The sequence below is a fragment of the Stegostoma tigrinum genome, chromosome 14 (genome assembly GCF_030684315.1).
Source record: "Stegostoma tigrinum isolate sSteTig4 chromosome 14, sSteTig4.hap1, whole genome shotgun sequence".
Classification (NCBI taxonomy): domain Eukaryota; kingdom Metazoa; phylum Chordata; class Chondrichthyes; order Orectolobiformes; family Stegostomatidae; genus Stegostoma; species Stegostoma tigrinum.
The window spans coordinates 47,956,206-47,972,384 of NC_081367.1; the positions used below are offsets into that span (position 1 = coordinate 47,956,206).

The window sequence follows — 16,179 nt, forward strand, 5'->3', positions numbered from 1 at the left end:
GTCATTTAAGAGGTGAAGAAGTGACACACTCATTGCAGTTTGGTTCATTTATTTTGCAGGTATCAGGAGCTGTTAGATGCTAATCAGGCTCCATTCTTCTTGTTCACCTGTGCAATGCGCTGGCTTGCTGTGAGATTGGATATAATCAGTATTGCTCTTATTGGCACAACTGCAGTGATAATAGTTGTAATGCATGGACACATTCCTCCAGCTTACGCAGGACTTGCCATTTCCTATGCTGTTCAGGTTTGTAGAAGATATTGTGAACAGAAATTGAAATTGTCTTCAAATTTATTATACTTCTGTACATGGCAGTGAATTGTTTCAATAGTTCAGAATTCTTTTGCCTTTCTTTGCTTTTATAACAGAAAATTCAATAGTTCAAACTTAAAAAAGGTTGTTCTTTGGATTTGGTATTTTTATTCATTCTCTGAAAAACTTTGTCTTGTTATGAGTATATTTTTTCTTACAGCTCACCGGTTTATTTCAGTTTACTGTTCGACTTGCTTCTGAGACTGAGGCTAGGTTCACCTCTGTGGAGAGAATTAATCACTACATAAAGGTATCAATTAATTTGCAACGCCACTGCTGTTAAATGCCAGAGTTAATGTCACTGTTAGGGCGAGGCACATGCATACAATTTATTGGAAAACTAAGAAAATCTATTTTTATGGTATTTTCTTCATTCAAAGAAAGGAAACAAATATAGATTGGAATTCTCCAGCATCTGCAGTTCCCATTATCTCTGATACTAGATTTATGTGGTGCCGTTCACAAACATGATGCCCCAAAACATGCCATGTCGAATGATTTGTGTTTCAATTGAAATTGTTATAATCAGGGAAAAAAAGACAATTTGTGGACTGTAACTTAGGTTTTCAACAAATGTGATATTTTAGATAATGCTGGGAAGATGGGGAGAGAAACTGTGGTGGAGCTAAAGTCTAATTGATAACTGCTTTTGTGAATTGTTGAATGTGAACTAGATTTTTTTATCTATGAACCTAAAATTGTTTGACCAGGAACTGATGGCAGTTGATGACATTGTGGTATTGTCAGTGAATTGGTAATCCAGAACATTAGGGCTAATGTTCTGGGGATATGAGTTTTAATTCTACTATTGCAGAGAGTGAAATTTGTGTTCATTTCTTTAAAAAGAGTCTGGAATGAAAGGGTAGCCTACACGTGTCTAAGTAATTACTGTTGATTGTTGAAAACCCAGCTGGTTCCTCAGATGCTGCTTGGCCTGCTGTGTTCATCCAGCTTCACACTTTATTATCTTGGCTAACAAATATCCTTTTAGGGAAGAAAATTTGCAGTCCTTTCCAGTTCTGGCACACAATGCAATACAGACTCACGGTAGTGTGGTTGACACTTAATTGTCCACTGGGCAATTACGTGTGGGCAATAAAATTTTGGCTAGATTGTAATTGGATGGATTTTTCAAAATTTTAAGCACAGAACAATTGGAAAAAAGATTGCAATTGAAGCAAAAAGAAACTTATATGAACTAAATGTCAAAACATACCTCATTATTTTTAAAAAGCACTCAACCTTTAAATATTTAACTCCACAAAAGTAGAAGATTGTTGCTGACCCTTAGATAAATGATTAACTATCACTATTAGACACACTGAGGTGAGCAGTGATCCCTGTGCTGCTTTGATGGCCTATCACAGGCACTTGAAAGCACTGGAGAAGTATCACCAGCAGAGCCTTTGCTAGATCCTTCCGACCTGGTCAAAAGAAAAGCGGACCAACTGCAACATCTTCCTGCAAGCCATCATTATCAGTTTTAAGATATAAGCTACTCAAACAAACTTTGCTGTGTGGGACATGTCATTTATAAGGCTGACACCACACTTCCAAAGAAGTTGCTTTGATTGGAACTCCGTTGTGGCAGGTCTGTCCCCAGGAGTAGAGTGGAAATGCTTTGCTCCTGCTCCTAGGAGAACCTATCATGGTTGGCCTAAAGGGTGAAGGCTCATTCAACAAGGTACTTTAGAACATTGTAAGTGACTTGATTAGAAACAGGCATAGTGTCAAAATTTAGGGATGAGAGGGAACACACAAATCTACAAACAAACCACCTAACCAGGCTTTTAAGCACCACTTGCCCTGAACAGGGCAGAGTCTGTAGGCCACACATTGGACGTAGCAGCTACTTCAAAACCCATCAAACTGGAGTAGAAATAAGTCATCCTCAATCCCGGGGATCACCTTAAGACAAAGGGTGAAGTTGTGAGGATTGCAGGTATTTTTAAGTCCTGTTTTTTAAGCCTGTGAACTGTGTTCTGAGGGAACCTTACAATTGTTGCAGTTCCCGTATTTGGAATTGTCTGTCTCCATAGCAAGGAATTTGGTGTTTTATTTACTAAAGTAAAAATACATGTAAAAGTACATCAGGCAAGCACACGTAAGAATGGAAATCTTAATTAGTTTATTTTGGAATCACTCAGTATTAATTGTTGAATGTGGGTGTGTATTTTCCCCCACATCATGAAGAAATATATTCCTGTACCACACCACTACCCATCACCTTGTCTGTCTGCCAAGCACGTGAGATGACCCTTTTCACTGTACCTCAGTACAAATGACAGTAATAAATCAAATCAAATCATCCAGATTCTCCACAGTAACCCCCTCGACCCCCCCCCCCCCAACTATTCCAAGGTGCAATTTGAATAGCACTGCATTCATTCATGAAATGGTGAATGTGTAGAATTTAATTCTGGATTGGAGCAATTGATGTCTTTTTTAAAAACAAATTTTTGATAACAGTCGGTGACTGGATGTCCAATTGAAGTGATTCCTTTGAATGGCTACAAATGGCAAATGTTCTTGCAGGAAGGAGGATTCGAGACCCTAGAATTTGATTTTGAAGAAATGGAAAATGTGTAATTGTGAATTTCTGTTCTAAAGTGCAGGTATCATACTTGGTCCTGCTTTATATTTCATGTTGAAAATTTGTGATCTCAAAATATTGTGTATTTCTGACAGAGTAAATTTTGGCTTTTTCATTTTGAAGCACATGCAAGAAATGTCCAAAGATGCTAAATTGTCCATAGTGTGTCAAAGATGTAAAGATTAGGTGGGTTGCAGGGAAAGGGTAGGGTAATGGGTCTTGGTGGGATGCTCTGAGTGTTGGTGTGGACTTCATGGGCTGAAGGACCTGTTTCCTCACTGTAGGGATTCTCTGATTTTATGATTCTAAATATAGAACAGAATACATACAAATATAACAGAATATATGTAGCAAGAGGGCACAACAAAATTTTGCTGACTTTGCTTATGCTCTTATATGAAAATTAAGGGAAATATTTTGATTTAATCATTTATTTCAATTGATTGGCATAAATTGTGTATATGTCATGCTTTCTGGAATCAAACAATTATATAATGAACAGAATTCCAAATGATTCTGTAGTTGTGATGAAATGCAAGATGTCTAAATTTATGAACCTCAATTTCTTCGCTAATTTTAAATTAACATATTTTTGAAAAACCATTGTGTTTGGAATATTTATATACTAGAAATCTTGTGGCTTTCTTAATTTTCCATTAGACTCTGAAGTTGGAGGCTTCAGCTCGGGTTAAGGATAAAACTCCACCTGCAGACTGGCCTCAACATGGGCAAATAACGTTTGCAAATGTAGAGATGAGATATCGTGAGAATCTACCTCTGGTGCTAAAGAAAGTGTCCTTTACCATTAAACCTCAAGAAAAAATTGGTATTGTGGGCAGAACTGGGTCAGGTAAGATAATCTGTTGTAGTCAAATGACTGGTTTCAATTGTTACAAAGTTATGTAGAGTGTGTGGTTCCTTTTAAGAGATAATATGCCTTTCTGAACATAGAGATTTATACACAGAAAAAAATGTTGTACGTTGCCCAAGATGTACAACCAATTCTATAATGGAAACATGTATCAATTGGCTGTGATTGATTGTAAACCTTTGGTTTGTTTTGATGTTTTGGCAACTAGCTGGAATCTGCCAATTAATTCAAACCAAGCACTTAGCGATTAAAAGCCAGTTTAATTTAAATCTAATGGTTTTGACAACTTTGGCCTCCTTACTTAAAGAAGGATGTACTGGCACTGGAGAGGGTACAGAGGAAGTTCACTAGGTTGATTCCAGAGTTGAGGAGATTGGTTTATGAGGAGATTGGGATTATATTCATTGGAATTCAGAAGAATGAGGGAGTATCTTATAGAAACATAAAATTATGAAGGGAATAGATAAGATAGAAGTAGAGAGGAAGTTCCCACTGGCAGGTGAAGCTAGGACAAGAGGGCATAGCCTCAAGATTAGAGGGAGCAGATATAGGACCGAATTGAGAAGGAACTTCTTCACGCAGAGGGTTGTTAATCTATGGAATTCTTTGCCCAGTGAAGTAGTTGATGCTACTTCAGTAAACGTTTTTAAAGCTAAGGTAGTTTTTTTTTGAACAATAAAGGAATTAAGGGATACGGTGAGAATGCGGGTAAGTGGATCTGAGTCCATGAAAAGATCAGCCATGATCTTATTGAAAGGCAGAGCAGGTTCGAAGGGCTGAACGGCCTACTCCTGCTCCTAGTTCTTATGTTCTTGGTGGTTTCAGACTGGTGGTATTCTAGGAAAACTGATATATGTCATCCAAGGTATGTAAGGAGAGAGTTTATGAAAATTAGCGTGAGAATGAACCGCCATCTAAGAAATAAGCATCTAGCTCTCACAAGAAATTGCTATGCTGTCTAAGAAAGCACTATCTATTTATAAAAAGAACCACAGCACTTCAAGCTAAGAGTCCTCATAGAAGACTTCATAGAGAAAATATCCCTGACAGCTGGATCAGCAGAAGAAAGATATTTATGACTCAAGAACCAGCAGAAGAAAGGCATGGAGACTTTGAGAGACTAAGTTTTAGTTTTATTTTACTTAATACTTGGGTTATGTAAGTGAGACTTGTGTTTATTGGAATAACATACCAGTAGAATTTAGTTCAGTTAGAAAATAGTTAGTAGTTAGGGGGGAATTGTTCGGTTTGTTAGTAATTCTGTTAATTTGCTCACTGATAGGGTTAAATAAATCAATTGTTAGTTGTTGTTGATATAGTGAGTATCAGGGATTCTCTTCCATTTAACCTCCCCCTTCTCCATAACACAATTGAACTGGTTTGGTTTGCAAGTTGAGGAATTCTTGAAGTTGACCTAGAAAGAAGTGAACACCACAAATTCTTTGGAAGATTGTAATCAAGATGAAATAAAGTTATTGGGAAAAATCTTTTATTGATTTTTGGCAGGTAAATCTTCCCTAGGAATCACACTATTTCGATTGGTTGAGCTCTCGGGTGGTTCAATATTTATTGATGGAGTGAACATTACTGAAATTGGTTTGGCTGATCTTCGCAGCAAACTATCCATTATACCCCAAGAACCAGTTTTGTTCACTGGCACTGTAAGGTAAGTCCCTTGGTTCTGAAAAATTTCATATCTCTACTATTTAATTTGCAGTTATTATTATAATCCCTTCACAGAACCACAGTGCTGTAATGCTTCTATGCATTACACTATTGTAACATAACATATCTTTGACAGCTGTTAGAGTCATAAGACCTGTTTAAAACTTCTATATTTTGATTAAGAGCTGCATGAAATGACGTGTAAAAATGACAGCACGTAGAATGGAATGGAAAGGCAAAATATTGCTGATGCTGAAACTCGGCAGTTTGGCAGCATCTGTGGAGAGAGAAACAAAGAACTTATAAAATGATCTTCCAAAATGCTATCTTGGATACTTTGGTATCTGTCATCTTACTTCGAGACACAGATCTACCTTAACTGGAAGGCGGAATTGTCCCCATAGTGAGACAAGTTTGCATAGTAGAGATTTGGGGTTGGATTGAGGACCTTTCTAACTTGAAGTTAATTGCTTTTTAAAAGCACTCTCCACCAGAGTTAAACAATTGACAGCACAATTCTCTTGTTTCTGTGGTAGGTACAATCTAGATCCTTTTCAGCAGTACTGTGAGGAGCAAGTATGGGATGCATTGGAGCGAACACACATGAAAGAATGTGTAAGTACTGCTGATTTGCTAATAGCAATAAATGAATTATGTATGATTGTTGTGCAGTTTGAAGGTGTAAATACATACTTATGTGCAAAAACAAAAACAAAGTTGCTGGAAAAGCTTAGGTCTGGCAGCATCGGTAAAGGAAAAAACAGAGTTAACGTTTTTGGTCTGGTGACCCTTCCTCAGAAGTGGGCCTTTGAGGAAGGCCTCTGAGGAAGTATCACCAGATTCGAAACGTTAATTCCGATTTTTCCTTCCCAGATGCTGCCAGACCTGCTGAGCTTTTCCAGCAACTTTGTTTTTGCTCCTGATTTACAGCATCCACAGTTCTTTTTTTTTAACTTGTGTGCACTAGTTAACCATCTGAATTGATTGAAGAATTTTTATTAAAAATAAGACATAGATTTACGTACTGATAGGTAAGAAATAATTTGTTCTGTTACCTTTTTGTTAAATATATAACAAAGTTCAAATTTTTTTCAGAACGTATAGGATTGTGTGGTAATGTAGGTCAGAATGTTAATTTAGATGTGTCAGCAAGTTTTGAAACCACCTTTTATTAATACATTTTTTTAATCTTGCATTTACTTGCATTCAATTCTTCTCAACCATAAGGCTCATGAAAAGCATTTGGTGTAACTTTAAACCAGGTCAGGTTGGGGATAGATCTCTAACATTACAAAACTGTAACAAGGGCTCCTCTGCTCCAGACTTCATTATAGCTTTGGTCCACAAATACATCAGTGAGCCGAATTCCACAGATGTGGTTACAGTAACTACCTTTGACTCAAGGATCAAGGACCCCTAACAAAATTGAAATCAATGAAAAATCAAGGAGAAACATCAATTTGGTTGGAAGCAACCCAGTGGTGATGGTTGTTAAAATCAATTGATGTCCTAGACCCAACCATCTTCAGCTTCATCAATGTACTCCTTCCATAATAAGGTTAGATTTGGAATGTTTCTTGATGATTGCACAATGGCCAGTATCATTCACAACTCTTCAGATACTGAAGTAGCCCATGTCCAAATGCACCAAGACCTGGACAGTGTACAGGCTAGGCCTGATAATTGGTAAGTAACATTCACAAGTGCCAGGCAATGATCCTCGCGAGTTACTAAATTAGAGACAATCTAATCATTGCTCTTGACTTTGAATGGCATTTGTGTCAGTGAGTCCCGGGAATGTTGTCCAGAACATTGTAACATTGTTTAGAAACTGAACTGAAGTATCTATGTAAGTACAGGTTTGGCTTGTAACACATGGCTTGGGTACTTGTATTGAAATCAAATGACCTCAAGGACTGTATTAATTAACACAGCCCATTTATTTTTTTCTTCTTTATTCATTGATGGGATGAGGGTGTCGCTGGCTAGGCAGCATTTATTGCCCATCCCTAATTGCCCAGAGGGCAGTTGAGAGTCAGCCACATTGCTGTGGGTCTGGAGTCACATGTAGGCCAAACCAGGTAAGGATGGCAGTTTCCTTCCCTAAACGACATTAGTGAATCAGGTGGGTTTTTCCCATTGATCAGCAATGGAATCATGGTCATCATTAGATTCTTAATTCCAGATATTTATTGAATTCAAATTCCATCATCTGCCATGGCGGGATTCAAACCTGGATCCCCAGAACATTACCTGAGTCTCTGGATTAAAAGCCCAGCCATAATACCACTAGGCCATCACCTCTTTTAGTGACAATAAGAGCAGATTAGATCCTAGGAAATCTGCAGTGGGTAAGTGACTTCATGACTTTCCAAAGCCTGTCTACCATCTCCAAGGCATATGCTGGGTCTGTGATAGAATGATATTCACTTGCTTGGATAATTGCAGTACCAACAGTACTAAAGATCTCCATGCCATCCAGGACAAAGCAATCCCCACAATCAGCAGCTTCACCTTCAACATTCACTCTCTCCACTACCAATGCAAGGTGTTGCTAGTGTATAAAATGTACAAGATTTACTGCAGAAATTCACCAAGGCATCTTCAATAGCACCTCCCAAACTTGATAAAAATAACTTGATAACTTTTCCTAACAAGAGAATAAGGGCAGCAGGCACATAGGAGCACCGCCACCTAAAATTTTCACTTCAAGTCACATTATCCTGTCTGAGAATTATGTCAAAATTCCTTCATTGTTTCAAGGATAAAATCCTGGAATGCCTCCTCTAACAGCTCTGTAGGTTCACTTAAGACTCATAAACTGTAATAGTTCATGAAGGTGCTCAGCACAACCTGCTAAAAGGCAACTACAGATGAGCAAGTAATGCTTGCCTTGTAAGCAATAAACACATCTCAAGAGTGAGTTTAAACAGTTTTTTTTTGTATTTGAAGCATAGTATGTTCAACTTTAATTCCTATCAAGGAAGTGCTGACTTCGCTAAATTCTTTAACTTGGAGCAAGGCTAAAAATTGAAATTGGTTTTTAATATCGTGAGTTTTGTTAGAGCTTGTCATTGTAAAGAACTCTTGTGCAATGAAGTAATAAAACATGAAGTAGAAAACATTAAGCGTTCTGAATAATAGTGAAAGACCTTTGTTATAAGGTGTCTTCAAACTGATGTTAACTTTTTTACAATGCAGATTTCTCAACTGCCTTTAAAATTGGATTCTGAAGTGATGGAAAATGGAGAGAATTTCTCTGTGGGAGAGAAACAGTTAATATGTGTAGCCAGGGCTTTGCTACGGAGATGTAAGGTAAGAGTTGAAAGCAGGTCACGTTTTATAGCAGACTAAACTAATCGTTCCATGTACGTTAGGATAGTAATTTTGAAAGGCTGCAGTCCTGTAATGGAGTCTTGTAAATATGAAATATGATTGGAAAATACAGTCCACAGTTTTTTCGTTGTGTACTTCATCATTATGGACCTGGAATATGTTTTGTGCTTAGGACAGTTTCAGTGAACCAGCTGATCTTTTCCTGAGTGATAATGGGAACTGCAGATGCTGGAGAATCCAAGATAACAAAGTGTGGAGTTGGATGAACACAGCAGGCCAAGCAGCATCTCAGGAGCACAAAAGCTGACGTTTCGGGCCTAGACCCTTCATCAGACCCTTTTTCTGTCTTTTTTTTTAATGATCATGTTTTTGTTTGCTCTATCTTCAGTTTTGCACTTGTTTCTATTGACTGGTGGTGAATGTATGGAGTCACTGAAATGAGGTAACAGGGAAATATAAGTGTTTGGATAAATCTGAAAATGTATCTGAAGGGCATTTAGCTCTGGGACCAGTCAGGTGAACTGGAGGACTTTATACTACACTTACTATCTGTTTCATATTTACAACTGTGATTTGCAGAACTATTGTAACTTCACACAATTTAATCTCTTAGAATCATAGAGTCATAGAGTCCTACAGCATGGAGACAGGCCCTTCGGCCCTAACTGGTCCATGCTGACCAAAACATCCGTCCATGCTAATCCCATTTCCCTGCACTGGGTCCGTATCCTTCTGAACCTTTTCTATCTATGTATTCGTCCAAATGCCTTTTAAATGTTGTTAATGTACTCGCCTCAACCACTTCCACTGGCAGCTCATTTGACATGCATACTACCCTCTGTGTAAACAGAGTTGCCCCTCAGGTTCCTGTGTATTTTTTCCCCCTCTTACCTTAAACTGATGTCCTCTAGTCCTCGATTTCCCAACTCTGGGAAAAAGCCTGAGTGCGTTCACTCTATTCATGCCTCTCGTGATTTTAAACACTTCTACGAGATCCCCCCTCAGTCTCCTGTGCTGTAAATATAAAAGTCCTAGCTTGTTCAACCTCTCCCAATAACTCTCTCCCTTGAGTTCTCACAACATCCTTGTACATTTCTTCTGCACTTTTTCCAGTTTAATGACCTCCTTCATGGAGCAAGGTGACCAAAAATGAACACAATACTCCAAGTGCGGCCTCAGCAATGTCCTGTACAACTGCAGCATAACTTCCCAACTTCTATACTCAATGCCTTGACTAATGAAGGCCACTGTGGCAAAAGCCTTTTTCACTGTCCTGTCCACCTGTGGCTCCACTTTCAGAGAACTGTGTTCCTGAACTCCAAGGTCCCTCTGTTCCAAGAAGGAATAATAAATATTCCTTAAGGCTGTACCATTCACCATGAAACTCCTACCTTGATTTGACTTTACAAAATGCAACACCTCACGCTTATCTACATTAAACTCCATTTACCATTTCTCAGCCTACTTCCCAGCTGATCAAGATCCTGCTGCAATTTCTGATAACCTTCCTCACTGTCCACTGTACCACCTATTTTAGTGTCATCTGCAAGCTCACTAATCATGCCTTCTACATTCTCATCCAAATCATTGATCTAGATACCAAACAGCAATGGGCCCAGCACTGACCATTGAGGCACACCACTAGTCGCAGACTTCCATTCTGACAAGTGTCCTTCCAATATTATTCTCTGCTTCCTACTATCAAGCCAATTATGTATCCAATTTGCTACTCTCCCTGGATTCCATGTGATCTAACCTTCCAGAGCAGCCTACATGTGAAACATTATCAAAGGCCTTAGTGAAATCCATATAGACTACGTCTCCTGCTCTGTCCTATCAACCTTCCTGGTCACTTCATCAAAGAACTCTAACAAATTTGTGAGGCATGATCTCCCACGCACGAAGCCATGATAACTGCTTCTAATCAAATCCTGTCTTTCTAAATGCATGTATATCTTATCCCTCAGAATCTTCTCAAGTAATTTACCTACTACAGATGTGAAGCTTACTGGTCTATAATTCCCAGGTTTATTTTTGCAGTCCTTCTTGAATAAGGTCATAATATTCACTACTCTCCAATCTTCCAGGACCTCACCGTGGCTAATGATGATGCAAATACAGCCTACACACCTGCAGTTTCTTGTCCAGCCTCTTGCGGGGTTCTTGGATATATCTGATTAGGACCAGGAGATATATCCACCTTCATACATTCTAGTACTTCCAACACCACCTCTACTGAGATATGGATTTTCCCAAGGTATTGCCACTGACTTCCCAAAGTCCTCAAGTCTTCATTGTCTTTCTCCATGGTGAAAGGACCTTACCCATCTCCTGTGGTTCCACACGTACATGTCTACTTTCGCCTTTGAGGGGGTCTTATTCTCTCTCTAGCTATTATTTTTCCTTTAAACGTACATAAAGAATCTCTTCAGATATACCCTAATCTTCTCATTCAAAGCTATCTTCTGTCCCCTTTTCGCTCTCCTGATTTCCTTCTTCAGTAAACTCCTGTATCCCCTGTCTACCTCCAGGGATTCCCTTGATTCCAGCTGCCTGTTCCTGAGCCCTGCCTCCCTTTCTGATTAAAGCCTCAATATCTCTTGTCACGCAGGGTTCCCTCCTCCTGCCAACCATGCCCTTCACCCTCACAGGAACGTATGGACTTAAACATTAACTATCACAATTTTAAAGGCCTTCCACTTGCCAGAGGTCCATTTGCCTGCAAACAAACTACTCCAATCAACCCCTGCAAGCTCCTTTCTAATTCCATAAAACTTTGCCTTGCCCCAGTTTAGGACTTGAACCTGTGGACCAATTTTGTCCTTCTCCAAAACTATTTTAAAATTAATAGAATTGTGGTCACTGATCCCAAACTGCTCCCCCACTGTCACCTCAGTATTGTCCTGCACTGTTTCCCAAGAGGAGGTGGATTTTTGCCCCTCCCCACGTAGGATCCTCTGTATCTTGCTTAAGGAAACTTTCCTAAACACATTTAACAAATTCCACCTCATCTAAGCCCTTAACACTGTGGCAGCCCCAGTCTATGTTAGGAAAATTAAAATCCCCACTAAGACAACCCTACTTCTCCTGCAAGTCTCCGCAATCTCCCTGCATATCTGTTCCTCCAATTCCCATTGACTATTTGGGGGCTATAGTACAACCCCAATAACCATCCCCTTCTTATTTCTTATCTCTACCCACAAAGCCTCACTGGGTGATCTGTTGGTTATTTTATCTCTGACTACTGCTGTGATACTCTCCTTAAGCAAAATCCAACTCTACCTCCCCGCTTTCTTCCACCTCTGTCCCACCTAAAGCACCTGTACCCAGGCACATTAAGCTGACAGTCCTGACCCTCCCTTGGCAATGTTTCTGTGAAGGCTAGAATATCCCAGCCCCTCATAACTATCCACGACCTGAGTTCATTGGCCTTACCTGTCAGCCCTCTTGCATTGAAATAGATGCAGTGTAATCCAAAAGGCATTCCTCACACCTGTCCTGTTCCAGAATAACCTGTCTCTTCAACTTACTATTTCTGATTACTTGTATCTCCTTCCAGTCTTGCACTTGCCTCCCTGCTGTTGATTATCTCACCCCCCCGCCAAACTAGTTTAAACCCTCCCTTGCAGCACCAGCAAACTCTCCAGTTCAGTTGAAACCCGTCCCTCTTGAACAGATCACCTCTGTCCCAGAAAAGATCCCAATGATCCAGGAATCTGCATCCCTGCTCCCTGCACCAATTCTTTAGCCACACATTCATCTGCCATGTCGTCCTGTTCTTAGCACTCTTCACAGGGCGTGTGTAATGCGCTGCTGGTAGTGGTAGTGGGGCCAGACACTTCAGAGACTTATAACTGACTCTTGGATAGGCACATGGTTGATAGTATAATGTAGAGTATGCGGGGTAGTTTGATCTTAGGATAAAATGTCGGCACAACATCATGGGCCGAAGGGTCTGTACTGTTCTATGTTCCATGTTCTATGATTTGTGTTAACCTCACTAGCACATGGCACTGGAAGTAATCCAGAGATTACCACCATCAAAGTCCTGATCTCTTTATCTTTACAATCATTCCACAGAATCTCATCCCTATTTCTACCTACATTATTTGCGTCAACGTGCACAATGACTTCTGGCTGCTTATCCTCCCCATTGACAACATTCTGCAGCCGCTCTGAAACATCCTGGACCCTGGCACCTGAGAAACAACACACCATCCTGGATTCTGTCTGCAGCCACAGAATCTCCTGTCTGTCCCCCTAACTATTGAGTCTCCTATCACCTAAGGTTCTGTTTACCATTACCCTTTCCTGCTGTGTCCCAGAGCCAGTTCTAGTGTCACTGACCTGGCAACTGCTGCTTTCCCCTGAATGGTCATCCCCATCAACAATGTCCAAAACTGTATACTTGTTATTGAACAAAATGGTCACAGAGGATTCCTGCATTGTCTCCCTATTCCCTTTGCCTTTCCTGGTGGTCACCCAGCTACTCTCTGTCTGCACCTTAGGTGTGACCGCCTCACTAAAACTCGTATCCGTGATGCGCTCAGCATCTTAGTTGATCCTGAGTGTATCCAGCTCCAGCCCCCTAACACAGTCTCCCAGGTGCTGTAGCTGGGTGCTAAATCACAGTTGACAATTAGCCTTAACCCTAATACTCTCCAATATTTGGAGTCATACCAAGCACAAAGGAAGATAGAGTCAGAGAGATATACGGCACGAAAACAGACCCTTTGATTGTTGGGAGTCACCATCTCAGTCACAGATTATAACTACAGGAGTTCCTCAGAGTCGTTTGTTTTTTAATCAGTCTGCTCAGACATGTTGTAAAATACCCCTGGAGCAGGTGAACGTGAACCCAGGACACGAGAGTTCCTCAGGGTAGTGTCCTCGGCCCAACCATTTTCTACTGCTTTTACAATGATGTTCCCTCCATCATAAGGTCGGAAATGAGGATCTTCACTGATGATTGCAATACATTCAGCACAACTGGCAATTCCTCACATTCTACAGCAGTGCATATCCAAATGTAGTGAAACTTGGTTTGACTTGGTCTGACAATTGGCAAATAATATTTACACACACAAGTGCCAGGTAATGACCATCTCCAACAAGAGAGAATTTAACCATTGCCCCTTGATGTTCAGTGACATTATTACGGAATTCCCACACTGTCAACATCCAGTGGGCTACCATCAACCAGAAACTAACTGGATCCACCATTTATATTTACTGTAGTTGCAAAACAATGAGAGATGAGGAATTCTGCCTTGAGTAATTTAACCTTCTACATCTCTTGTGCCTATCCATTTTCTGAAAGGCACAAGTCAGAATTGTGAATGGAGTACTCTCTACTTGTCAGAATGAGTGCATGTTGAACAACATAGCATAACTTGGCATCATCCAGGACAAAGCAACCAGCACCTTAGACATTTACTATATTCATGCAACTTGCACCACCAACAAACAGAGGCAGCAAAATGTACTATCTACAAGATGCACTACATAGCTCATCAAGACCCTTCTGACATCCTTCCAAAACTTCAAAGACAAAGGCAGCAAATATTTGGGAATACCAGAACCTGCAAGTTCCTGTCCTAACCTCACACCATTCTACTTAGAGCTATTTTGCCATTTCTCCTATATCACTGAGTCAAAATCTTAGAACATAAAACAGCACTGCGGTTTCCCTACATGCCACAGATTGTGGCTGTTGAAGCCAGCAGCTCACCACTACCTTCTACTGGGCAGATAGAGATGGAGTAATAAATGCTGGCTATATTTAGAAGAAGATTAAGGCCCAGTACAGATCCTTGTCACATCACCTTTCATATCCGGCCACGGAAAGTACCTGTTTATTATTTCTACTCTGTCTCCTTCCACTCAAGTAATTCTCTAATCAGGTAAATAATTTGCCTTCAATTCTATGAGCTTCGCTTCTACCTAATAGCACTATGGGTTACCTATACTTCAAGAGCCCTAGCAATTCAAAAAGGCAGTTCAATACCACCTTTTCAAAAGTAATTGGGGATGGACAGTAATTGCTGTCATCGAGTTATACAGCATGGAAACAAACCTTTCAGCCCAATTCGTCCATGCCAACTGACATCCCATTCTGACCTAGTCCCATTTGCCAGCAATTGACCCATATCCCTCTAATCCCTTCTTATTCATATGCCCATTCAGATGTTGCAGTTATAATCACGTCCACCACTTCCTCTGGCAGGTCATTTCCATACATGCACCACCTTCTGCATGAAAAAGTTATTCCTCAGGCCCTTGTTTCCCACTCTCACCTTGAACCTATGCCGTTTTGTTTTGGACTCTCCCTCCCTAGGAAAGAGTCATTGGCTATTCACCCTAACATGCCTCTCATGATTTTATAACCCTCTTGAAAGTTACCTTTCAGCCTCTGACAGTCCATGGAAGAAAGCCCCAGTCTTTGCAGCCTCTCCGTACAACTGAATCCCCTCCCCGCCAGTACCAGCAACATTCTTTTGAATCTCTTCTGCACTGTTCTGGATGTGAGTTTGCTCGTTGAGCTAGAAGGTTCATTTTCAGATGTTTCATCATCATTCTAGGTAACATCATCAGTGAGTCTCCGACGAAGCGCTGGTGTTATGTCCCGCTTTCTATTTATCTGGTTGGGTTTCCTTGGGTTGGTGATGTCATTTCCTGCATTGGTGATGTCATTTCCTGTTCTTTTTCTCAGGGGATGGTAGATTGGCTCCAAATCAATGTGTTTGTTGATGGAGTTCCAGTTGGAATGCCATGCTTCTAGGAATTCTCGTGCATGTCTCTGTTTGGCTTGTCCTAGGATGGATGTGTTGTCCCAATCAAAGTGGTGTCCTTCCTTATCTGTATGTAAAAACATGAGTGATGTTCATGAACATCAACTAGCCACAAAACGACATGACCCACTATCACTCGTATCCTTACATACAGATAAGGAAGGACACCACTTTGATTGGGACAACACATCCATCCTAGGACAAGCCAAACAGAGACATGCACAAGAATTCCTAGAAGCATGGCATTCCAACTGGAACTCCATCAACAAACACATTGATTTGGAGCCAATCTACCATCCCCTGAGAAAAAGAACAGGAAATGACATCACCAATGCAGGAAATGACATCACCAACCCAAGGAAACCCAACCAGATAAATAGAAAGCGGGACATAACACCAGCGCTTTGTCGGAGGCTCACTGATGATACCTAGAATGGTGACGAAACGTCTGAAAATGAACCTTCCAGCTCAGCGAGCAAACTCACATCCAGAACCTCAACCTGAGCTACAAATCTTCTCAACTGGCTCTTCTGCACTGTCTCAAGTTTATAGAAAGGTATATAGAAGGGTAACCAGAACTCTATGCAGAGAGGCTATTACAAGTGATCTCA

At 40.4% G+C, this 16,179-nt stretch overlaps 1 protein-coding gene across 5 annotated transcripts in view; it reads left to right on the plus strand.

Annotated features, from left to right (window-relative positions):
* Window positions 1-16,179, plus strand: part of abcc5 (ATP-binding cassette, sub-family C (CFTR/MRP), member 5) — a 121,544-nt gene that overhangs the window by 85,995 nt on the left and 19,370 nt on the right. For 4 of the 5 annotated variants that reach the window (XM_048541923.2, XM_059651123.1, XM_048541924.2 and 1 more), the window contains 6 exons: window positions 60-246; window positions 473-562; window positions 3,566-3,755; window positions 5,283-5,442; window positions 5,978-6,056; window positions 8,643-8,756. In XM_048541923.2, coding sequence (XP_048397880.1) covers window positions 60-246; window positions 473-562; window positions 3,566-3,755; window positions 5,283-5,442; window positions 5,978-6,056; window positions 8,643-8,756 — 820 coding nt within the window. The remainder of the gene's footprint in view (window positions 1-59; window positions 247-472; window positions 563-3,565; window positions 3,756-5,282; window positions 5,443-5,977; window positions 6,057-8,642; window positions 8,757-16,179) is intronic. The other variant, XM_048541926.2, reaches the window with a different exon arrangement.